General features: G+C 40.4%; 1 protein-coding gene across 2 annotated transcripts in view; it reads left to right on the forward strand.

Moving 5' to 3' along the window:
* The window catches only part of LOC149173159 (SAGA-associated factor 29 homolog A-like), a 384,042-nt gene that overhangs the window by 263,392 nt on the left and 93,459 nt on the right, over positions 1–27,191 (forward strand). Inside the window, exon 8 of one of the 2 annotated variants that reach the window (XM_089424522.1) lies at positions 21,731–21,744. The exons of the other annotated variant lie outside the window; for it this stretch is intronic. Within the exon in view, the coding sequence (XP_089280648.1) occupies positions 21,731–21,744 (14 nt within the window). The remainder of the gene's footprint in view (positions 1–21,730; positions 21,745–27,191) is intronic. 2 annotated transcript variants of the gene reach the window in all.

Here is a 27,191-nt window from a genome sequence, read left to right on the forward strand (position 1 = left end):
AGTGTCCTTGGTGTTGATTTGGGGTAGCAGCGGATGTGCTCTAGCCACGAAATTTGGTGGAGAGGTTGGGGCACATGAGATCTCCAATACCCAGAAAGGGTTTGGGCAGATTCTAAACAGATAATGAGATATTAAAATAATTAATATTTTTAATGGAGTCTCTAAGTCTAAACTTAGGGAAAATAAAATATTAATGTGTATTAATATGAATCTGTGTTAGAGTGGTCCAAAAGACATGGATCAAACCAGATCTAATCTTAGCCGTTTATTAGGGACTTAATCTCGGCCGTTGAGATGTCAACAGTAAACGTATGAGAGGAGGCTTGAGAGTCACTTGGAGAGCACACTAGAGTGATTAGTCATTCTATTCTCTAGAGCGGGGTTTGCTAAGAGAGATAGAATCAATGATCGGGAGAGCAGCTAAGGGGAATTGAGTACAAAGAAACAAAGAAGGCAGAGATTGTCACGGGAGAGTAGCACAACAGCCAAGGAGAGTCACGCAGAGCCAACAAGGTCTCATGTAGGGCCACACAGAGGTAGCCAAGTGCTGCGCAGAGCACCAGAGAGGCCAGCGTGTCTGACACAGAGGCCCAGAAAGTTGACATAGGGCCTCCTGGGGCTAATGCTAGCCAAGAAAGGTTGACACAGGGCCAGCGTGAGACAAAGAGGAGCTGACACAGTCCAAATTGGGCAGACGTTGGGTTTGCAGAGAAGTTTTGTGCAAAGGAGCTGCCGGAAGGATTTTCTGGGGTTTCAGCCAGGAGATTTCTCTCAAATTGTGAGGTATAGCTGCTAAGGAAATTGTCTGTTGGGTAGGCTAGTTTCGGCACTCAGATTGTACTCTGATATTGCTTAATAAGAAAACCCTAAGATAGCTGCACTTGTTTTCCTACATTGGGTTTCTCTGGGGACATTGGTCCAAAAATAATGGTGTCATGTGGTGTGTTTGTTCTTGTTTCTTTTAGTTGCTGACCTGTAATATGCTGAGCATGCACTGGTGTTTATTTTCAGTATTTACTTTGTAAATAACTTGTTAAAGAAAAATAACAAGTAGGAATAAATCAGAAAAAGTGCATGAAGGGTTTTTAACTAAGGAAAATTAGAAACTTCAACATGGTATCAGAGGGTGATTGCAAATCACAGGAGGACTAAGAGACATCAGTTGAGTTGAGCAATAGCAATAGAAAACAACTATCCCGAGGTGACAAATGCTGTTTCTAGCAGTGCAGAAGCTAAGGAAGTGTGACGCAGAGCCACGCAGAAGAAGCTGAGAACTGCGCAGAGCCTCAGAGAGGCCAGCTTTGCCGACGCGAGGGCCTGAGGGTTGATGCAGGGCATTCCAATGCTGACTCAAACCTAAGCAGGGTGACGCAGAGCCAACATGAGCTAGAGAAGGGCTGACGCAGTTCACAGAGAGGCAGTTGCTGGGGACTAGAAGGCTACAGGAATATTGCAGAGTGGAGCTAGTGAGGTACTGTAGTTAGAACAATACCTGACAGAGCAGGGCCAGAGGAGTTGTTACCGAGGGTTTCTAGCTGAGGAACCTGGATCAGCAATGTAGTTGCACAAGATGATCAGAGTAGGGGGCATCTCGACAAGCAAAAGAAGGATTTCCAGGAGGGAAATCAGGACTCAGAGGGAGTCTAGAAGAGAACTTCCAGATGGGAAGTAGAGACTCAGAGGAGTCGAATAGAGAACTTCCAGGAGGGAAGTAGAGGAGCGTCATGGCATTACACGGGGTAAGAGACTAGGATAGACTAGACGGAGCATCGAACTTCGCAGTCTGGAAGGCCATAATCTATTAAAATTGGAAACTAGGGCCAAACTCCATGTGGGTCATCTTATTTATGGCAGCTGATATTTTTCTTGGATCCCTCTCATCAAGAGGTGTAGGATTGATTAAAGATCATCCGATTCCGATAAGTATTCATGGAGTTATGAATTTATTTGTGTCATAAGACAATTCATCAAGGTCGGCCAACAACCAAATAAACCCCACATGTGCTCAACGTTTTAGTATAAATAGAGGTGGCCTTCAACTCATTTCAACACACTTGGGATCTCTTCCTCTCTCTACTTGTCTTTGGGTTTTAGTAGGAGAAGAGATCTTAAGGAATAACGTTGCCCTGATCCAGAGGTCAGAAAGCCGGAACTGCTGGAAAAGCTGGAATTGCCAGAACTGCTGGAAAAGCTGGAACTGCCAGAAAATCCGGAACTATCGGAAAAGTCGGAAATGCTGGAAAAGCCAGAACTGCGAGAAAAGCTGGAAAAGCCGGAACTATCGGAAAAGCCGGAATTGTCGGAAAAGCCGAAATTTCCGAGAAAGCCAGAAATGTCGGAAAAGTTGGAACTGCTAGAAAAGCCGAAAAGGTCGGAAAAGCCGGAACTACTAGAAAAGTCGGAAAAGCCGGAAATGATGGAAATGCCAGCACTGCCAGAAAAGCCAGAAATGCTGGAAATGCTGGAACTATTGGGACTGCCGGAACTGTCGGGAACAACCGGAACTGCCGGGAATAACTAGAACTGCCAGAACTGTCGGGAACTGTCGAAACAGCCAGAGCATCTATCTCCAAAGAAGAGCATCGTGCAAGGGACAACTAACTAACTTTGGGACAGTTGTATGGTACTTAGCAGCAAATACACCAAGCATGCATTGTTACAGCTAGCATGCAAGGGACAACTAGCATGCAACAACAAGCATGCTAAGGACAACAAGCAAGCAAGGGACAACAAGCAAGTAAGGTGCAACCAAGCATAGGTCAGGATGGCAATATGGTGCATCAATGGCACATAATGCAGTTTAGTGATGGGTACAGTCATGATTAATGAAGCGTGATGAGATGCAGCATAGTGATGATGGGTGCAACATGGTGCAGCGCGGTGAGGTGCAGCATGATGATGAAATGCAGCGCAACGATAGGTGAAGGAGTCACCTTGGAGAATTAGTTGAAGCAGTATGTCTTCAACTGATCTCGTGTATCATCTTCTTAGAGATGATCTATGCTCTTATCTAGATAGGTCAAAGTGTTGACTTCTGCTGTAAATGTACTATCTCTCTCTCTTTCTCTGCTGAACTATTGACGAACATATAAGAAGAATTGATCAAGGGTTCCCCACATTGGGGTTTGTCCCTGGCTAGTGCCACATCTTGTGTCCTCTTGTCTTGCCTTGTCTTCTGCGATTTATGTTTATGTTCTATCTGCAGTTTACTTTAACGCTGATGTGATTGCTTATTTGGAAAAGATATTGAGCTAACTGTGAAAATTGAAATAAATTGCTCTAAGCATAGAACATACCTAAAATTAACAGAATCTTATCAGTACTTGACAGGAATCGTGTCGAGAACTTCGCCTTGAAGGTTATAGCTATCCCAGTCGACCCCAATGATAATGACAAGTACAAGGAGGCGATGGCGAGGGCCAAGTGCATTATCCTTGATGGGGTCAAGGATCATGTGGTACCACATATAGCCGAGAAGGAAATGACAGTTGAGATGTGGGAGGCTCTCAAGAACCTGTGTTAGCATACTTCTGTGCAGAGAAGAATGCTGCTTGAGAACCAGATGAGGTCGTATCAGATGAAGAAGGGTCAAACGATTGATTCTTTCATCGGAGGACTGAATGAGATCGGAGATCAGTTGACTGCTATAGGAGCGACACTGGATCATGAGCTTATGGTGAGGACAACCCTGAATGCTATCTCAGGAGTGGGAAGTGTTTGTCTAGAGCATCCTGGGCAGAGGGACTCTCCTACCTTGGAACGAGATGTGGGCAGCTCTTCGCCAGGAAGAGATCAGACGACAGTCAAAGACAGGTAGCAATAGCAAAGGGATAAAGGTCAAGCAGGAGGAGGAGGATGTGGCCCTAACATCTGAGGGAAAGCAGGAGAAGTAGAAGAAGAAAGATCTCTCCAAGATCAAGTGCTTCCACTGTGGGGAGATGGGTCACTATGCGACCCAGTGCCGAAGGAAGAAGAGTAAGGGAGAGTCATCCGAGACTAAGGCAGTGCCAGAACGGGTAGAGAAGGAAGTTTTGATAGACGATGACTGTGCCTTGAGTGCACACGCACAACTTAAGCGGAAGTGGGGAGACATCGAGCTATATTCAGGTGGACTACAGGCAATGAGGGGCAGGATCCTCGAGGTACCCAGCCTCTTGGATTAGACCTTGCTATGGGAGCCTCGTTAAGGAGTAGCAGGACTGGCTGGGTGGGTAGAGACGGATGCGGATGGAGCGACAGAGAGAGCTACAGTGCAAGAGTCCCAAGACAACGCAGAGCTAGTAGGCTACAATAGTGCAAGAAGCACAGGAGTGTTGCACCAGTGCAGGAAGGCACAGAGAGGTGTGCAACGGTGCGATATGCAGAGAATTGTTGTAGCAATGTAGAGGTCAGAGAGAGGGAGCACTTGTCAGCTGCAGAGGGAGCTTCAACATTAGTGAGTGTTTCTAGCCCAACAAGGAGGTCAGTTGGGAGATCAGTTACTTACTTCTTAGTAACTGAGTTGTAGTGCAGCAGTGGGCAACACGATGTAGCATGATGAGAGGAGGTGCAGTGCGGATGTAGTGCTAGGAGAAAGGAACAAAAACAACACGAATGCAGAGGGAGCTGTTGTACAGATGCAACAGTGGCAGTGGCAGTGGCGGAACCATGGGCAGCAGTACAGGAGGTAGTAGTGCAGAGGATGTTGGGCAGGAAGGCCTAGCATCAGCACGGGTACCGATGCCGGATGATCAGAGTAATACTCAATGAGGAGTATTGCTAGAGCACAATCCTCACTAAGAGGGAGTGTTGATTTGGGGTAGCATCAGATGTGCTCTAGCCACGAAATTTGGTGGAGAGGTTGGGGCACATGAGATCTCCAATACCCAGAAAGGGTTTGGGCAGATTCTAAACAAATAAGGAGATATTATAATAATTAATATTTTTAATGGAGTCCCTAAGTCTAAACTTAGGGAAAATAAAATATTAATGTGTATTAATATGAATCTGTGTTAGAGTGGTCCAAAAGACATGGATGAAGCCAGATCTAATCTTAGCCGTTGATTAGGGACTTAATCTCGGCCTTTGAGATGTCAACAAGAAAAGTATAAGAGGAGGCTTGAGGGTCACTTGGAGAGCACACCAGAGTGATCAGTCATTCTATTCTCTAGAGCGGGGTTTGCTAGGAGAGATAAAATTAGTGACTGGGAGAGAAACTGAGGGGCATTGAGTATAGAGAAACAGAGAAGGTAGGGATTGTGACGGGAGAGCAGCGCAACAACCAAGGAGAGTGATGCAGAGCCAGCAAGGGCTCACGCAGGGCCACGCTGAGGCACCCAAGTGATGCGCAGAGCACCAGAGAGGCCAACGTGTCTGACGCAGGCCAAGAAAGGCTAACATATGGCCAGCGTGAGACAGAGAGGGGCTGACGCAGTCCAGATTGGGCAGACGTTGGGGTTGCAGAGCAGTTTTGTGCTAAGGACCTACCAGAAGGATTTTCTGGGGTTTCAGCCAGGAGATTTCTCTCAAACTGTGAGGTATAGTTGCTAAGGAAATTCTCTGTTGGGTAGGCCAGTTTCGGCACCCAGATTGTACTTTGATATTGCTTAATAAGAAAACCTTCAGATAGCTGCACCGGTTTTCCCGCATTGGGTTTTTCCAAGGACATTGGTCCAAAAATAATGGTTTCATGTGGTGTGTTTGTTCTTGTTTCTTTTAGTTGCTGATCTGTAATATGTTGAGCATGCATTGGTGTTTATTTTTAGTATTTACTTTGTAAATAGCTTGTTAAAGAAAAATAACAAGTAGGTAGGAATAAATAAGAAAAAGTGCATGAAGGGTTTCTAAACTAAGTAAACTTGGAAACTTCAACACTTGGGACAAGGAAGTTTCATCATCTAACAACTTGTGGTACCTGTGCAAGATGGAAAAAGGGTAAGTTGTGGACAAAAGTGTTGAAGGTTAAAGGACTAAAGCATGAGAATGGAAGCTTGGTCCTCAAACAAGATAGATTAGTATAGCTAAGATTCAGTGCTATGGAAAGATTATGGAAAGAAGCTTATGTCCTTGGAAGGATGGAAGAAGCTGAAGAAGAAGGGCCAAGGAAAGAGGAAGTAACAGACCTCTACTGTGAGTGAGATGGTGTCCCTCACGAAAGGGTCCTGTTGTCGCACAGATTGTCACGACAACGCTCAGACCGGGGGCTGTCACTCTGATCCCCAATCTCTCCATTTAAGCCTGTCTCCCGTAGCTAAGGGGGGTAGACCCTATGGGAAAATATATGACCAACTGTGAACCAGTTGGTTTGGGAGACACGAAGGAACAAGCACTAAATTGATTTGTTAAATAGACCAGTGCCTTATGAAGTTAATGTTTAAATGATTACTTACTAAATGTTGCAGAAATGTAAACCATGTAGAGCAATCATTTATCATCAAATAACTCAAACAAAGATATTTATCAAATGCGAGAAAATACTTAAATGATACTCCAACAATTTAAAATTTCGAAAGATAAAGCTCGATACACAACCATGTAATTTTGAACGCTAACCAGATATGATCATTCAAGCATGCCAAATCACATAAAAAAAATGATAAACATTAATTCCACATCAAAATTTTCGCCTTAGCAGAAAAGATAAAACGTGATAGATCCCCGAGCCAAGACCGAATCTGGCAAAATATTTCCAATTTTTTTTTTATGTTTTCCAGATAAAGCAAAATTTTAAAGCTAAATGAAACTTTTAAATAAAAATTTAAATAATATCAGAATCTAAACTATAAGAAAATGATTTTTTGAAGTTTTATAATTTTTTATGTTTTTTTTTTTTTTAAGTTTTATAATTTTTATAAATTTTAATTTTTAAACTCAAAATGAAACAAAGAAATAAATTTTAATTTAAAATTATCCTAAGATTAAAAAATCTAAACAAAAACTAACATCTAACGAATTTTTTATGAATTTTGATTTTTTATATTAAAATAATTTTAAAATTAAATCAAAAAATAATCTAATGCATAAAAACAAAACAAATAAAACAGTGCGAAACACGCATGTAGATTTCAATGAAATTGATTAATTAATGAGCAAGCACAAGCTCAATAATAATACAGAGATATTTACAGAAAATAGAAACATCAAGTTTCTATTTAGATAATGGAAACAATCAGTTTCATCTAAGAAACTGCTAAAAGAATAAAAATTAGCAACAGCTAAAAGAATGAGCATTAAATACTTAAATACTAAATAGGATTATTCTAATACCCTCCCTTAATGCTCAATCTATTTACAACACCAATAGACCCTCTGAATTTTACAAATTTATCAGGACCAAGAGGCTTGGTGAAGATGTCTGCGGGCTGCTCTGTTGTGGGAACATATTGCAACTGAACTGATCCGTCTTCAACAAGCTGGCGAATGTAGTGGCAATGAGTTTCCACATGCTTTGTTCGTTCATGAAAGACTGGATTCTTGGCAAGTTTGAGCACTCCCTGATTATCACAAAACAAAGAAGTAGGCCCTGTCTGGGAAACATGCATATCTGCAAGCATACGTCGAAGCCAAACTGCCTCACAGGATGCCTTAACTGCTCCCCGATACTCTGCTTCTGTTGAGGAGAGAGCCACTGCCTGTTGCTTCTTACTAGTCCAAGTAACAGCACCGGATCCTAGACTAAACACATACCCAGCTGTAGATTTACGGTCATCGACCGAACCAGCCCAGTCAGAATCTGTGTAACCACTGAGTATAGGATCGGAACTGCGAGTGTAGAGGAGTCCATAATCAGAAGTGCCACGCACATATCGTAGCACACGCTTTGCGGCTATCCAATGATCAGCTTTAGGAACTGACATGAAGCGGGAAATGTAGCTTACTGCAAAACTGATGTCAGGTCTGGTGGCAGTAAGATAGATGAGACTGCCCACTAATTGCCTGAATAAAGTTTCATCCACAAGGGGAGAGGATGACTGTGCTGAAAGTTTGAGCCCTAGTTCCATAGGAGTCGTGGCCGGTTTGCAATCCTGCATTCTGAACCTGTCCACAAGATTTTTGGCATACTTGGACTGAGAGAGAAAGATATGATTTTCAGTCTGCCAAACTTCAACCCCCAGACAGTAATGAAGAAGTCCCAAGGCTGTCATCTCAAAGGTTCTGCATAAATCTTGTTTGATCCCATGGATCAAATGTGCAAAGCTGCCAGTAATGATAAGGTCATCCACATAGACAACCACAAACAAGATATCATCACCAGTATGCTTGATATACAGGTTTGCATCAGATGGGCTTCGTTGAAAACCCTGATCTGTCAGGTACTGATCAATTTTCATGTACCAAGCCCGAGGAGCTTGTTTCAATCCATAGAGTGCTTTAGCTAATCGACACACTTTCTGTTCTTGACCAACAACCTTGAATCCTGGAGGCTGCGTCATGTAGACTTCTTCTTGGAGATCACCATTTAGGAAAGCACTCTTTACATCCATCTGATGAACTTTCCAATTGAACTGAGCTGCTAGGGCAAGGACAAGCCTTATGGTACTCATCTTGGCTGTAGGAGCAAAAGTCTCTTCATAGTCGATGCCTTCCTTCTGTGAGAACCCTCGAGCCACAAGACGAGCTTTATACTTGTCTATGGTTCCATCAGCTTTGTATTTCACTTTATACACCCATTTGCAGCCTATGGGCTTTTTTTCTGTAGGAAGATCAGAAAGGGTCCATGTGTGATTCTTCTGAAGACTCTGGAATTCGGCTTCCATAGCCTGTTCCCACTCAGATGTACCCTTAGCCTCTGAATAGGTTTGAGGCTCAAAAATACTGTGTAGGTTAGCCATAAGAGCAAAATTGACTGTAGACTGTTGTTTGTTCTTATGTCTAGAAGTTCTACCTTCAAGGAGCTCATCATCCCGGAGATCACCAATGGTTTTAGCCCACCATTTAGGCCGAAGAGTAGAGGAACCAATATCAGGAGGAGGTGGAGAAGACTCAAGAGCAATAGGGGCAGCAAGAGGAGGGTTATTTTCTGGAGGAAGCTCAGATAGAGTATTATCAAATACTGATGCTACATCATCCCTCCCATCAGGTGGACTGACCGGAAGAAGAACACTGTGAGGCTGATCCTCAGAACACTGCTCAGAAGAAGAAGACTGAAAGAATCCTCTGTCTTCATCAAATACTACATCCCGACTGAAGCTAAGACGACCAGTGGCTATATCTATCAGCCTATAAGCCTTGTGATGATCACTGTACCCTGTCATCATGAGTTTCTGGCTTTTGGAATCCAACTTAGAGCGCTTAGCAGCTGGAATCCAAACATATGCAACTGAGCCAAATACTTTGAGGTGACTGATCTTAGGCTTACGGCCAGACCAAACCTCTTCGGGAGTCTTCCCTTTAACAGCCTGAGTGGGTGATCGGTTAAGAAGATAAACAACAGTAAATACTGCTTCAGCCCAGAATTTGTTTGGAACACTCCTGTGTTGTAACATGGAACGAGCCATTTCAACAACCGTGCGGTTGCGACGCTCGACAACACTGTTCTGCTGAGGAGTGTAGGGTGTGGTTAACTGACGTTTGATGCCATGAATATCACAGAAGTTGGCAAAAGCTGAAGAACAAAATTCCCCCCCGTTGTCGGTCCTAAGAGTCATGATGTTACAGCCAGACTCTTTTTCAACTAAGGTTTTAAACTTCTGAAAAGTACTAAGTGCATCAGATTTATTTTTTAGAAAATACACCCACATCTTTCTACTGAAATCATCTACAAGAAGTAAAAAATATTTGCAAGCAGTGATAGAAGCTGTATTCATAGGACCACAAATATCAGCATGAAGTAACTGGAGTACCTTAGATGCGCGCCAAGATTCTCCATCCTTGAATGAAGACTGATGTTGCTTTCCCGCTTGACAGGCACCGCATACCCCCAACTGCTGAGTCTGAATATCAGGTAATCCTGACACAAGTCCCTCCCGAGAGAGCTGAGAGAGATACTGCATATTTAGATGCCCATATCGCTGATGCCATAGAGTGCTGATGGAAGAGACACGCGCTGCTAGAGCCACTTCTGAAGAGTCACCGGTGTCAAGTAGCCTGTATAGACCATGGTCCTCTAGGCCAACAGCAACTGTAAGACTAGTCTCCCTGTCAATAATGGAGCACTTGTGCGCACTGAACACTACATCAAGCTGAGGAGAATTTCTCATAATCTGGCTGACAGATAGCAGATTAATTTCCATACCAGGAACATAGTATACATTCAGAAAGATGAGTGTGCGCCCACCAGACTGGATTTGAACTGTACCTCTACCAACTACTGTTTACTTTTCACCTCCGCAAAATACCACAGAATCACTGAAAAGTGAGAAGTCAATAAACCAGTTACGCCTGTGAGAAAAATGGCGTGATGCACCAGAATCAATATACCAGGCAGAGGACGGAACATGATCTGAAGACCTTTTAGCCATAAAGGCGTAAAAGGCAGAATCTGTCTGTTCGGAATGTTCTGCAACATTTGCTGTCTGATGAAGCCCTCCCTGTTTCTTTTGTTCAGAGGCAATCCTTTGTCGACAATCTTTCTTTATGTGGCCGAACTTGTGACAGTAATTACACTGCACATTTTTCTTCCTAGTAGGATCAAAAGGCTGAGAAGAACCTTTTTGCTGAAAGGACTGAGAGGACTGATATTTGGCAACAAAAGCATTTTCTGAGGAGGTTGATGCTGTACCACTCCCAAATTGTTGTTTCCAACGATCTTGCTGCATGAGTTTGGTGCATAACTCTGGAAACTTCAGATCAACATTAGTGGCGGTAATGTTGAGTGTTTCTATGAAGTGCTCATAAGATTTTGGTAGACCAATGGCTTCGAGCTGGGCTCGAATGTCTTTAATCTTGTTGAGATGTTCCTGTAAAGACATATGTTCATCCATCATGATGGAGAACCACTGATTTTTGAGAAAGAAAGCTCTGCTCTTGTCAGATGTCTCGTGCAGTTCTTTCAACTGTTGCCAGATCTCGGCAGCTGTCTTGCCAGAAGGAATCTGCGGTAACTGATCATCAGCTACAGAGAGCTTGAGAAGCATAACAGCCTCTCGATTTCGATCATCAAACTTATCTTGATCGGTACCAGCTGTACCTGGACGAAGCTCTTTGCCCAAAACAAGCTGATCAAGACGCCTGTATTAAAAAATGGTCAACATTCTTTGTTTCCAGATGTTATAATTGCTGCCATTAAAGCGTTGATTTCCTTCTAACATCAGATTGGTGAGTGAGGCCATTTGTACGTTTCCCAAAGACAATAAAGAAGTCTGGCACAAATTTCAATGTAGATGCCCGCTGATCTTGGTGCAATAAAGATAAACAAAGCAGAATTTGTTCTGCGAAGCAGGTTCAAGAAAATATATATATAGCGCTTACCCGGCAAAATCTCCACAGAAATAATTTATAAAAAATGAGCGCGGGTGAAGGTCCTCTTCCTTCGGCTGGACAGACAAAGTCTCTGTTTCTCTATGCGAAACAACGCCTGCTCTGGCTAATAATATAATACAGATTTAAAAAAATGCAGATTGGCAGCGCTTAGATACAGCTTTTCTCCGAATCACGTATTTAGCCAAGCATGAAAACGACCACACTGTTTCGATAACACTGTTTCGGAGCAGAAATGGCCACGTTTTTGTGATAAACAGCAGCACCCCCAGCTTGAGTGAAAACTCGCATAATAACTTGAACCAAAATTCAAGCACCGCTACCTCCTCTCCTACGACTTCGATTTGGATTGCTGTAGAGCCCCGACGTCGATTAATGGAGATCCCGTGTAGTCGACTGACTGAAATATAACCAGACTGTCAAGAACCTATAGCCTGAGCGAAGAAGTATTACGTCAGATTGCGTTAATATCTTTGCGTCTATACGCTGATTCACTGAGCCTTCGAGAAGGTCGAAATGACGCGGGTCACGCCGAGGGGACAGAGCTCTGTCACGGGCTGTGAGAAAAAAAAAATTATTCGCTTGAGGAAGCCTCAAGGAACTAGTCACCTGATCTGACCAGCAGCTTAGAGACGACACACCGACGTGACCTCAGAGCTCGAGGCAGAACTTGCTATGTGGAGAAAAATCGTCCGCTGGAGGAATTTCAATTTTCTCTCGACGTCTGAGGTTGCAGTCACGACAGAACCTGTAGCTACCAGATGAGTGGGCGTTGGACTATCTCATTCAATCAAAACATCATAGCCCAAATGATTCTTCTCTCTGTCCGGTTACTGGTTCGAATCTCTGCGTGGATTGTTCTCAATTTTGCTGTTGATTCGGCAAATGGAGACGCTAACCCTTGGAAAAAAATTTCGAATGTGGCCACGATAACAAAAAATCCAGACCCCTAAAGAGCAATTTCGAAATGAAACAAAATTTTTCAAACAGTGAAAAATTATTTCGAAAGAAACCTGTGCTCTGATACCATAAAACAGTGCGAAACACGCATGTAGATTTCAATGAAATTGATTAATTAATGAGCAAGCACAAGCTCAATAATAATACAGAGATATTTACAGAAAATAGAAACATCAAGTTTCTATTTAGATAATGGAAACAATCAATTTCATCTAAGAAACTGCTAAAAGAATAAAAATTAGCAACAGCTAAAAGAATGAGCATTAAATACTTAAATACTAAATAGGATTATTCTAATAACAAAGCCTAAATAAAAATTTAAATCTACAGTCAAAATCAAACACAATAATAAAAAAAATAAAAAAATGAAAATCGAATTTTTGATTTTAAATTTTACACACCTAAATCAGATCAAACAAACAAAAATACCTACTCTATGAAAATAAAATGACGTTGAAAGCTAAACTAACGCTAAACTTCTAAACTATAATCTAAATAAAATACAACCAAAATTTAAATTTTTCAACTCGCACTTATGCTGAAGACCCAAAACGATTTCTTCATACGCAGGCAGGGAAAAAACTCACGTATAACAGTTCACCAAAATTTACCTGGCCCGTAAAAAAAAGGACGTGATCTCTTACAGAATAGCAGAATGCTCTTCAATGGAGCACGCAAGTCTTGAAGAAATCATCCAGCGCCCACGAGAGAAACCTTGAATCGTTACCTGGCTCGTATTGCTGGATAAATTTGTGCGTGACCTTAACATCTTACCCACACATACAATTCACAGTTTTTTTTGTGTGTGTAGGTGAGCAACCAGCTAGCCGAGCGTGGAATCAGCGCCGAGATAGCAGCGTGAGGAGCTTAGGCTGGAGGTGGAGATGTTTCTTGGTGGGACGCTGCAGTTTTGGCAAGCTCTGGGGACAGTATGCAAGGGAAAGAAATCCGTGGGAATAGCAGCTGCAATGTTGTAGGTGAGGGACGGCCAGATTTGCTGCGGTGAGGATGGAGGTGGGTAGCTGCAATGATGGTTTGGTGAGTGAGCGATGGCAGAGTAAGGAAGAAAACGCAGCACAAAGAGAGTACTGCAGGTTTGATGGAGAGCTGTGAGAGAAACGATGGACAGATGGGCAAGACAGCAGCAGGGTATGGACTGCGAGAGAGATGGAAGAGTGCAGCTGCGTGAGGGCTGAGAAAAGACTGCGGGTTCTCTTTGCAATCCCACCAGGCAACCCACAAATAAAGAAAATACTTTCCAGGGACTCTGATGAAATTACTTGAGCCACTTATCTTCAGTTTTGTAGATGAAACCCTCTCAAAAGATTTCCAGATCTGAAAGTAACAGAACTTAAAACCCCTGGACAGCCAAAACAGAGACCCTGCAAAAACTAATTTTCCCACAAGATTTCTTCTCAGACCTGCAACCTGTAAATGGAAAACAAAAAACCCAGAAAATATATGCAAGGATTAAAAATAAAACCCTACAAACCAGTTATGAATTTACAATATTTACAGATCTAAGGCTCCTTAGCAGCCAGATTTGTCAATAATCCACAGTTATATTTTCAGAATTTTAAACTAAATGTGAGGTGCTTCAGAAAACCCTGCATGCATTAATAAAAAATTTCAAATGAGAAGCCCGGGATCAAGAACTGGCTGGGCTCTTTCAGAAAACACAATCCGGGAGTTGGATGGTTCAGCTGAGAACTTCCCCTAACACCCGGTAATTTGAAAAAAAGGATTTCCTGCACAGCTTAAAATCAACCATCAACATAGAAGGAGAAAACAATAGTGAAACCCCGATCAAATGGAGATACCTGCCACTATATTTCAGAATCTAAACTATCATTCAAACCCCAAAGATCAGACAAGATACTTTTGCCTAGATCAATCTTCATTAAGCTATCATCAATGGCTGAAAATAAAATTATGCAGAAAAATAAAACAATCTTACAGCATTTCCAGAAGAGTAACACCAGCAAGATTTTTAACCCCAAAGTCTTTCTTTATTGCACAAAAATGACTACAAGAGAGCTTTCTTTAGCACCAGACTCTCAGATCTAATCTCTAATGACCCCTAGCACCCTATTTAAAGGAAAAATTCCCAACAGCTAGTTCGAGTGATCCACGTCAAAATGATCTCGACCGTCGATGAGGATCAAGATATCTCTTAATCTCATCCGTCAAATTTTTAATGTATTAAAAAATTGAAATTCTGCATTTATTTACTCAAAATATTATTATTTTATTATTTTTAGGTTTTTTACTTTTTTTTTATTATTTTATTATTTTTTAATTTTTAAATTTTTTAAAATTTTAATTTATTTTTAAATGGATCCTCGAACTTAGCTTTTGGAAAAATCACCTAGGACCTAGGACTTAGGACTTATGAGGGGATTAAAACATTTCTTAACCCTCAAGACACTTTACATCATGACTTTTACAACTTTACATCCCAAGGGGGAAAACCCATTTGACATAGACCCTCATAAACCACCCAGTTTTGCGACACAACTATAATCTAGCAGATTAACACACTAGGATTCTCCTAAGATTCTAATGACAAAATCCATTCCGGCTTTGGGGTTAGGCTGAAGGAAAACTCTGCCGATCATGGATCGGTGAGACGAAAAACCTTCCGGAACGTAGATTATCACTAGAAAGTTAGGTCCACCTAGGCAATTTACATACATGACTCATATCTGCTAAGATTATTTACAATTTACACATGCAGACTGGGTTTACAACATATATGATGAAGTCGACGATGACTGTCGAATGGCACGGACATGTCGATCAAGCGCTATCCCTTTTTGTGAAGAAAAGGGGGCGTACTGCTATGGGTAGTTGACCTGTAGTGGTCAACAGGTCCTATCATAAGTCCTTGTAAATATGACCATGATAATAAGATGCATCGTGACGTCATGGATGCATTAAAACAAGAGTTCATGATATCACCATGGGAATCATGAAGGGCATAATCCGTGGCAGTTTAACATGAAGGATGTAGCTCGTGGGAACCTCATTGGACATTAAAGGAAAGGAAGAAGTCATTTGAGACAAAGGAAACATTTGCCAGATAGGGATATGCAAGATCCTGAAGATTCTCTGATGGAAACCTCAACAGAGGATTCACTGATCTAGAGAGGTAGCAAGTGTTTCATCAGGAAACCTGCCTTATGGAATTCATGAGATGATGACATGAGAAATGAAGTAGTTCAAGCGATTGAAGATCTTTTCAATCAAGAAAGCTGTTGGAAGAAGCCTAGATGACCTAAAGGTAAAATAAGGTATGTATGCTTGTGTTTAATATTGTAATGTCATGTCATATGGTTGCAGGTAACATGGATCAAGCATGATCAAGAGAAAAAAAGGATCTCCTCCTCTGAAAGGATGCAGGAAGGCATAAGTCGCACTAGATGAAATCAACATAATATGTCCTCGTATGAAGTATGAAGTGGTTGACTACAATTAAGTAACTCTGATTGAAAGCTCCTGGGAATGGAATGTCCGAGGATGGAAGAGATTGTGAATATACAACAACGTTGAAGGCAATCGACATCCAAAGGATTAGGAAGACTTGACTAGGAAATCTCCTGGAAAGATATGCAAACTCTGATGGAAGTCTGAAAAGATGAAGATCCTTGACAACAAGATATCTTTTGGAGATGTGTCAACATGTATGCAGGGTGTTGATACCTACAAGAAGATGTCACTGGAAAAGGCCATCACCAAAATGGTAATATGTGATTTGTTTTGGTTTCTGACCTCTTCAAGAAAGTCTGGGTATGTGTGTAGGGCCAAGGTAAGGAGAGTTGTGAAGGATGTCACAACTATGTACCTTGTGATCTAGAGCAATCACTGTTGAAGGAAAGGTGAAGATAGATGGCCCTATGAAGGAAGCCCCAGATGTAAAGCCAAGGAGGATACTTTCCAGGAAAGAAGGAATGACATGATGGAAGAAAGTGATGGATGGTTGAACCCTTCATATGAAGAAATTGATGACATCGAGATCTTGGATCATCAGTCAACTAGAAGACCCTATAAAGTACTGATGATAGAGTCCTTGTTTAAGAGGGAGCTCTGGAAGGTTCCTATGAGTAAAGGAACTCGAGGAAGTGTCCGAGTGAAAAGAAATTTTGGAACTCATCCTTGGTTAAGAGGGAGAGTTAGACGTGACATTCTTGTCTTCCGTTTGGAAGAAAGAATGGAGGATTGTGTAATCATTTGGCATCCGACACTCTTTGAGGATGTGGTAGGGTATCCAAGAGAAGAGTGGGCAAGAGGACCAATATTCTCGAGGGCTGGGAACCCAAGATGAGAATAGTCCTAGTAGGGCATATTCGAAGAACACCTAGGTGGGTATGACCCTAAGAGAGACAATGATGATGCTTGTCTATTAGTCATTGGTCTCGCCAACATTGTGTGCTCTGATCTAAGTGAGAGATAGCGCTGTTAGTTAAGGCCTTGCTAAATAAAAACAATGTTGGTTGAAATGATGCTATAACAGATGGATTGCAAATCCGATTCTTCTTATGAGAAATTCTTCAGATTGAAAATGACCAAGTACCATTATGAATACCTCCCTAGTTAAGAGGGAGTGTTGAAGAAAGTATAACTAGGTTCAGTCTTCATAATGATTTGATCTTTGAAAATGATGTAATAAAAGAAAATAAATTTATTTTGTATGCCTTGCTGCATGGGTTTCATGAGCAAGAAGTGTCATAGGTTAAAGAATTCTTCTTGATGTCTTTAGGATTTATTAATAATGTCAAAGAGTCAAGTCATGTATGAAGCAACTCTTCTTGAGCCTATATTTAATGTATACTAGTCTACAAAATGTGTAGAAGCCCTCCAAAGACCAAGCACAATCCTCCAGCTACAAGCACAAAGAAGTCTGCAAGAAAAACGAGAAGGAGATCATCATGTCGGCCTCAAAATTAATTAAATAGCAAAAATGGCAGTCATGTTGGCTCAATAAATAGACATGTCGGTTCACTTGTTGAAGTCGGCTCAAATATGGAGACAAACCACTATAAATACCCCATCAAGGTATCCGCAAAAGGTAGACACAGAACTCGCATTTATCTATAATGTCCGGATGGATATATAGGCTGAGATCCGCATTACAATAAGGCAATTGTTTAGGGTTTCAGATGGAGAAATATTACTATGCTATTCAGATGGGTATAAGGTCTAAGGTCTGTATAAAAGGAGGGCAGAACAGTGGTGATTACAGTGAGTAATCACAGTATCAAATCCTCGCAGATCCCTGAGATCTCTACTCTTTCGGATGGTATCACAGAAGTATAGTCTCGGCATGATTGTGATAAGAAAGATCTCGAGAAATCACAGTGTTCTCCTTGGTGGTAGTTTGATGATACTGATCTCGGTGAAGGTTGAAATCACAGTCATAGTTTCGGTGATGAAGATGAACCCAGGAATCCCATTGTAGCACAAACAGTCTCGACATTCTAGATATAGTCAAGATCTCGATACAAGTATGAGAAGGAGTCCAGTATGCACTTTGTCTGATGAACACAGTCATGACCTCGACATAATGAGGATGTAAGGTCATGATCCTAATCAATGTCTCGGTGATGATGCAACTATGATCTCAGTACAACGAAGTGGATCTATAGAGAAACAGTCATGCCTTTCAGTGGATCTAAGTGCAGCTCTCAATCATGCATATGAAGATCTCATTGTCATGATGAAGACCTCGGTGAAGGTACAATAGTGGTGTTGCAGCAGTGATAAAGATCAAGATGGTGCAAAAGTGATGACCTTAGTGGTGTAGCGAAGATAATGCTCTCAAGCAGTGACAAGGAAGAGGATTGGTGTCTTGGTCTTGGAGTGGCTAAATAGGTGAAGGGTCATGGCCTTGGTATTCGTCAATTGGAATTTCTATAAGAAGAATTTTGTGCAGGTTTTCCTCTCCAAGAGGGAGAGGTTTTGGCCCTAGCAGAAAGCCAAATATCTTGTGTTCTTGTCTCTTTGTTTTTTTATAGCAGTTTGATGAAGCAAACACACATACCAATAATAATAAGAAGATCAAGCTAAGATAAAATTGCAAAAGAACTTCACAAATTGTTATCAAGTCAAGAGGAATCTTAGTAACTTTTCATTGCCCTAGATTCTTCAACACTAGGAACCATGGTGATGGCCATAAGGATAGGGGTAGAGCTCATTCTTGGCTTTTGCCCATGTGCTAAATATTTATTTCCCAACCATATTTTGCATTTTATGTTACATTTCTTGTTGTAAGTCGCCAAATTATGCTTTTTACTTTGTTTTAGCTGCATGAACGTCTAAGTCATCGTTCCAAGCCCAACCCAAAGTGTGGACAAGGGAAGGCGGAGGCTAAGTGGACCCAATGGAAAAATGTGGATTTGGATGGGAAAGTGTGAAAAGGGTCTATAGTGAGTAGAGGGGAGTGATGTATGTGGTGTCGGGAAGCAAGACCATGCAACCAAGATCGGGATTTCCCATGTAGTGCCACTCCTAAAGCTAGTAGCCAATAAAAGAAATCCCATTGGACTAAGATACAAGGTTAACCACCAATTTGGACAAGAGTACAAACCAAACCCATTCTTTCCATCGAATCTGTCTGCTAATCCATGCCCAAAAGTGTCCTTGATAAGTAAGAAAAAAATACCCAACTACATAATGAAAGCCATACCTTCAATGTTGGAAGACCCACCTTCAAACATGTGATCATAATTGATGGGCGAGGGTGCAAAATGGCTGGCTCAGGTGGCGGAGATGATGGCACATCGAGCTATCTGGTCGCTGCAAGGGATTGTTGACAGCCAACTAAAGACAATCTAGGAGAAAAATTTCTCCTATGGGTGTCACCCACTAGTGGTGGGTAACAGAGCCCGGTCCAAAAAAAAAAATTCCAATTTTTTTCCTTGAAAAATTTCCCTTCAATTAACCACCATGGTCCAACAGTTCAATTTTCCTTAAAAAATCAATTTTTTACTCGATGGAGGGTCACAAAATGTTTGTTTAATTTTTCCTTCTTGAAATTCCCTCATTAATTTAACTACTTGGAACAAAAAATCCGACTTTCCTTGAGAAATTAATTTTTCTGGCCCAACGATTTTTTTGTGGGATTTTCTTTCTTGGAAATGAGTCCTTCAAATTTAATCTCCCTTGGGAAAGTCAATCTTCTCCAAAAATTCGTTTTTCCACTTGGATAATTTTTTTATTCTCTCATTTTAATATTTTGACTAATTTCTGGTTAAATTTTTGCCATATTTTGCCAAAAAAAAATTGACTGGATAGATATCATTTCAACCCTCAAAATTTGTCTAAATAGAGAGTTGAGGTGTAGAGGTTCTAATTATGAGTATTCATACCTCCATCGACTTTTATAGACATTACATTTTACATTTTACACCAAAATAATTATTAAAATCCCGACCAATGGGGAATTTTAATAATTAAAATTAAACACTTAGACTTCACCAAATTCTCAAGACTTTAGACATGATCTAGAATGATAATTTATATTGACTCTATACATTAGGACTCACCTAAAACATCACCATCGAGCCCCACCCTAGCTTTGGGGTATGCTTGGGAGAAAAGCTCTGCTAATTATTTGATGTTTAGGAAAAACACAAATAATTAGTCGGGGTTAAAAAAATCCCTAGAGTGAAACTCTTTGCTGAAAATCTTAAGCTTACCTAGTTGTTTTACATGGCTTTATAAACATGCTAGTATCATTTTTACATATGGCTCAAATAGTTGCAAAATTTGGGTTTACAAAAACACTAAGAGATGATGGTGATCTTTGCATGGCTGACTGCTTGAACATGATGGAATGCTTTGAAAAATTATATGCTGCTATAGGGTAGTTGACACAGAGTGGTCAACAGGTTCGAAAATTGAAAGTCTTAAAAGTCGGGAGAAAATTGAATGTATCAGCGAAAACTCGACAAAATAAAAAAGTACAAAATATTCATAGCATCTAAAGTATCCACAACATCAGATAAATGCATTGCCACATAAAAATGAAAAGAAAGATAATATATAAGATGTATAATAACTTAAGAAGTCTAGTGCTACATCACATATCAACAGGGAATCAAGTCCTGACTCAGTTTCAAGAGTGAAAATATCAACAAAAGAACATAATAAATGTATATCATCATCATGAGTCATCTACATGTCATAAGCTAATCAATCATGAGTTCCTCTGCCCCTTTTATGGGAATAGGGAATGGCTTTTCCACACAACAAAACTGGTCAAATCTCCTCCTCCTCGGCAGTGACAAGCTCCTCTCCCTACATGGGCGAATCGTTAAGAATTGAGTGCAAAATGAGTTTAAAAAAAATCCGATTTTCCCTAACTTATATGCGGCCTGGAAAAGAATCATGATTTTTTGGATAGAACCGCGATAAAATCGCGATTTTTTAAGTTTGAAAACCTCCCGAAAAACTAGGCCGATAACATCGGTGAGTTGAAAAACTCGCGATTTCTTGATTTTATCAGGATGTTATCGGGAGGTTTTCCACAGAGGTTTAAATATAATGGAATCCCCTAACCACCTGCCAATAACTAATCCTTGCTTAGGAAGGCTAATTATGGAGTTTGTGCAATGCAGAGAAAAAAATTAGAGTTCTGAATTGATACAGAAAGAGACAAAAGTGGTCATTAATCTCAAACTAACCAAAATACAAGTCTGTGTGGATAAATTTACTGCACCATATTGAGGTTTACATTATCAAGAATGGTTATGCTGAAGAAACGAAATGAAGACTGGGAAGGCACTGGAAAGGTCAGATGCTCACTTCAGAAATATCCCAAAACAGCATGGTTCAGATACACATAATTGGTTGATGTATTTGAACCTTGCACAAATTTTTGAAGCTCGAGGCTCTATTATTGATATCTGTGGTGACCTTGTTTTACTGTTCAGTAACAGTAGCTCTAAATCTTGTACCAATTGTCGGCCATAGCAGAAATTAACAATAATACATGTTTTTTAACTTGCATAGTTGCATAGTGTTCCTGGTTAAAGGTCATGATTCATATTTATTGCACTTTTAAACTTAACCTTAAAGTGGAATCAGTGAACTGGAAATAACAATGACCTGTGATTGGATGTATCCACTAACATGTTTGTTAGTTTTCCTGTGCTGAAAATGATGATAAAGAGCTTATGGGAGGAACAAAATTTTCAAATAATTTCTTTTCAGTGCTAGAAAGTTCAACGTTGTCTTTTTAGTTGGTAAATGATGTAATGTCTCAGGTCAAAGTTTATTTTTCCTTTCACATATTGACATTTTCTTGTCTGGCCTGCAAATAAATGGTGTGGTATTGCTGCTGGCTTTCTGATTATGCTCGGAAAAATTCCAGAAGAAATTTGATGAGTAAGTTGATCCTCACTTATTTAAGGAATAGCGAAGTCTCTGCATGAAAAAATCTTGAAATGAAATTCTTCATGTTGGGCTGTAATGGATGATAATAAATAGTTTGTGAGTGAATTTCCATGACATGGTTGTGACTGATTGTTTAATTTGAATCTGTAAGGTTGATTCTAGTTAATCTGATGGAGATCTTGTGTCTTCTAGGGGCTACCTTTGGAATCTTGTCAAATCATACAATTATTGCAAGCATTTATTTTTGAGTTTGATTAAGTTGTTTTCTCTACACGCTCAAGACTTCTGTAGGTTAAAAGCTTTTAATTGTGCATTGATCGCAATAGACATGAAATCAACCTACTGGTTATTTTAAGTCAGACTGTTAGACTTGAAATTGCTAGCTTCCAAAGTACTTTGTGTATCATTGTTTTTAATGCCAATTTTTGGAGAGACTGAACCAATACATGACCAAGAAGCTTCAGAAATTTGTACTTTATCTGCTTGTACTTTATAGACAAGGTATCAACAAATCCATTCACGCAAGAATACTTTGATCTTCCACTTTGTCTTTTTATTGATTAGATTAGAGGACCTTTTTGTAGGCTACCTTTTAACATGTGGATAATGTTACTGCTCAAACTAGCAAGGGTCCTAAAAGGGGATCCTTGGAGGGCTACTACTAGGCCAAGGGCAACAAATGGAGCAATAGCCCATTGTCACTTTGGCTAAGGCTCCCTGCTCTTTACCAATTTTCAACGATGGGAGGAGAACCGTTATGATGAGGATCACTAAATGGATAGACCAATGATAGGGTGAGGGGTGATCCTAGAAGCCTATTCACAAGAGAGGCTCAAATATGTGGCTTGCTTGCTTTGGAGGCAAGGTTTAAAGCTCTCAAGGAAGGGCTTAAGGGGAACTTCAAGGTTTAGGTTTAGGGTATGTATCTTATAATGGGGGTTCCTAGACCTTGAAATTCTTGTGAAAGCTTGGATTCCCAGTGATAGTTGAAGAATTACCTTTAATAGTTTAGGGGACCACACTTGACCAAGTGGACTTGGGGGGTAGGTCAAGGGGTGTTAGAAAATCAGAAAGGCAGAAAGATTTTCTTATATAGGTAATTACTTGTGATTCTTTTATCTTTATGTTCTTCTTTTATCTTTTAGTTCATCAAGCATATACCAAGACAATAACACAAGGACAACAATTGTAGGCGGGCAGTCAGGGAAAAACGCCTATCTAGGGGAAAACCCAGTCAACAATTGTTCCTTCAATAGTTTCTCGAGATAATCCAAAACTCTAGACCTAGACAAAGATTCTCTCCATGCCAAGTCAACCCTCAATCCTTCTTGCAGATGACAACCCTTCACAAGCAACTTTGACCTAGCAACATCCACAACAACTTTGGCCGAGCAGCAGTAGTAGCAACAACAATTTCAACCAAACTTGGAGAACTTTGATCCCCCTTGAGACACTTCAGAATAGGGCGAGAGTTGTCCCAAAATTTTGATCCTGAGGTTTACTATCTGCTTCCAGAAACTTGCACTCCTTTCCGGCCCTTCCTCTAGCCCTCTCTCAACTTCGCACTTTTCCAACTTCTAGCTTCAGAAATCAAACTATGTGAGAGAGATTGAGATGCTCCAAATGAATTCAAATTCCGTGTATTTATAGCCCTTCCGTGAGGTCGAATTACTTGTCTTGAGGCCGACTTGGTGTGGAGGAGACTAAATTCATTTTTGACTTAAAAATAATTCTTTTTACATGATCTAAAAAAGCCCAAGAAGGGTCTCTTTAAATGTACAATGACTCTAATGACTCAGAATAAATTCTAGAAGTCCTCAATGGGGACTTTGACCTAAAACATGATGACTCAAGCATGAAACCCATGCTTTAATAAGTCATAATAATAATAATAATAATATTTTCTTCATTCTTTTGATAAGTACATGTCAAATACATTTATGAAGACTGAAACTAGTTACAAATTTCAACACTCCCTCTTAACTAGGGAGGTATTCATCAGTACAATTACAAGGAATATCTCATAACACATGAACCATGAAGAACTTTAGGCACCGCAATGCCATGGACTAGATTCTTGACTAGGGCAATCTATCCAAGTGGGACTAAGATGGACTAAGGCTTTTAGCCTCTCTAGGTACCATCAGGGTTACTTACTAACCATCAGCCCAGGGATCTAGGTGCGTAACCGAGGTCAGAACTCCATCACCAACACCACCCTCCCTACTTCGGGAACTAGACATCAACATAAAGTGCCGACCAGATGTCCTCCCAAGCAATGTCTCACACACAAAGCCTCAACTTTCCAATCGGTAACAAATCCTTCTCGATCAAACAGATCGGCAACAAATCTCTCCAATCAAACTGATCGACAACACTTAAGCATGTGAAAACATGCTATCAAACTTACGAGATATTTTCCTGTTCAAAACACAACCCCAATCAGTAGCAAACTTTCAAATGTACATAAACAGATACAAACCTCCGGGGTCTTCTAGACAACTTGATGTTGCTTTTCAACTTTCGACAGTAGGACTTAGATCTTTCCCAATTAATCTTGATAGAATATTCCTAACCATGCAACGTCCTTTCCTACTTCTCATGCAACAACATATTTCATAAATCAATTCGACTTTTCTTATCTCAACAACCATTCAAAATACATTCTCCTATTTCTTCTATCAAGGTGTCCATCATGACTATGACATGACCTCCCTTTTGTTGATTTGGGATAGCATCGGATGTGCTCTAGGTATCAAATTTTGCAGGGAGGCTTGGGCACATGTATTCCAAAGAACCCAGAAAGCATTTTGGGAAATTCCACCTAGAAGTGATTTTATTAAAATAATTAATATTTTTAATGGGGTTCTTAAGTCTAAACTAAGGAAAATTAAAATATTAATGGGTATTAATCTAATGATGGGTGAAACTTCTAGAAAAATACACTGATCAAGCCAAAACGATCTGAGCCTTTGATTAAGATTTAATCTAGGCTGTTGGTTGTCCAACAAAAAGATATAAGAAGGGGCTTGAGGGTCATTTGGAACACACACTGATAGATCAAGGAAATCGATTTTTCTGAAGTGGTAAGTTCTCAGTAGGAAAAAATCGATTGAAGAGATTTCTTGTAGCAGAGGGGTAGTGAGAATCCAAAAGAAGGAATTTCTGGAGAGTACAAGGAATAGGGAGAATAGAAAGACGTCCAGAGGAAGGCTGACGTTGGCCCACACAGTGCTGATGCAGAGGCAGCGTAGTCCTTGAGGGGAAGTTGAGTTTCCTACCAAGGGAAGTCAAGTTTCAGTTGCTGGAAGCCGGGGTGTGAGTCTGGGAGGCAGAAGGTCGGTTTTTCTTAGCCAACAGAGGATCTAGAGGAGAGGCGGCGTAATACCCAAGAGGGGTGAAGCAGAAACTCCCAGGAGTGACATAGTTCTGCGCAGAGACCACGCAGAGGGTGATGCAGAGCCTCCATTTCAGCATGATCAGTCACTGATTCTCCCACTGACAGGGTGAGATCATTTCACCAGTCTTTTGTTCAATATTCTCTTTGTATTGGATTGCTAGGTGAGCATCCTAGAATTGTACTCAGATTTTCTCCTGCATAATCATAAAGCCCTCGGAGTTGCTGCATCGGTTTTCCCGCATTGGGTTTTTTCGGGGACTTTTGTCCAAAAGTAATGTTGTCCTATGTGTTTGTATTTTCTTGCTTAGTTTCTATGTTTCAGAATCATATTTAATTAGTGTAGGTTGCTTCAGTGATTTACTTCAATGTTTCAAGAAGAAATCTGAAATAAGTTTTTAATCTAATTTACAATCTAGGTGAAATAGATTCAGCTGGTTGCAGTAGGATACCTGAGATTGTTAGATCTAGGAGTTTTCACACCTTTAAACTAGGGAGATTCCTTTCGTTCGTGCTCTCTCTCAATCTAGGGAGATTTCTTTCATTCAAGCTCCCTCTTAACCTAGGGATATTTCATCCAGGCTCCCTCTTAACTTAGGGAATTCTACTTCTTTTCTACATCGCAGAATCTTTCAGGGCTTCCATACTCATTAGAGTTATCATGATCATCATCATTCACATCATGCTTATCACTTCAACTTTATTTTACGAACATCTTCACTATCTTGAAGATCATGTACCTGCACAACTTAAATAGAAAGTACAACCAAAACTATAGGAGCATGAAGTTAACGATATCAAATATCACAAAAGCATTCAACTTTACATATCAGATGCCCAAACTTAATTACAAAACAAGAGACACATACTCTTCAACTTCTTACTAGGGTTTTTGTTATAAACCCTAGACTACTTCATCAAGACTTTGAGCATTTCATAACAACCTTCATTAGATCTAGGGTTTAAAAGTTTCTTCCAAAGGTATGACATACCCTACTACATCAAATTGCAAACCCTAGAAACATTTCAAACCAATATAGATCTACAATGTATCTAACAACCTTCGAGATTTCATATGTTAGACTTCTTACTAGGATTTCATACAAACCCTAGATTTCATACATGAGATTTAACAATCAAAACCAATCACAGCTCAACTCAAAGTAACATGACTAGATTCCATTAGAATTTGTTGCAAAGCCTAGATTTTTCAAAGACAATTCGACATCAATCATAACTAAAACTCAGATTTCACCAATCTTACTTCAATCTCAGATCATGACATAGTCATCATACATCAGAGATTTAGACTTCTACTAAGGTTTAATTACCAAACCCTAGAATTCACAAAACTATCATCCTAGAGAATCAAACTTTGACTAGAGCTTAGTTCCAAACCCTAGGACTCATGACCAACGACAAACAGGTCAACTCATGCATCTATGTTAAATTTGGCAACTAGGGCCAAACTCCATGTGGGTTAGCTTATTTATGGCAGCTGATATTTCTATTGGATCCCTCTCGTCAAGAGGTGTAGGATTGATCCAAAGATCACCCGATTTCGATAAGTATTTATGGAGATATGAATTTATTTCGATTATATAATTATTATCAAGCCGACCAGCTCTTACATCGGCTCAAGAAGCCAAATAGACGTGTCTATTCATCATCCACGTTTTAGTATAAATTTGTGAGGACTTGAAGTCATTTGGGACATGTATTCTTGAGGTGATCTCCTCTCCACGTCTTGGGTTTTTGGAGAAGGAGAGAACCAAAAGAATATGCTGGCCTAGAAGGAGCCCTAGCTGCAAAATGATGCCCTTATCCTACACTGAGCATGGAGACAAGTCATACGCATGGAGACAGTCATTACACAAGACAGTCAACGTATCTGCTCCGTTGGAAGAGCCGCAGTACAATCTTGACGCTGATCCGCAGGCACTTATATGCTATCATCTATATGTACACAATGAAGACTATATATACGTTCGCTGTCATGACTATATAACAACATACGCATAGTCACGTAAATGCCCTAAAT

Source organism: Pinus tabuliformis, chromosome 4_2 (genome assembly GCF_031772625.1).
Source record: "Pinus tabuliformis cultivar Carrire ecotype Pingquan chromosome 4_2, CPIR1, whole genome shotgun sequence".
Classification (NCBI taxonomy): domain Eukaryota; kingdom Viridiplantae; phylum Streptophyta; class Pinopsida; order Pinales; family Pinaceae; genus Pinus; species Pinus tabuliformis.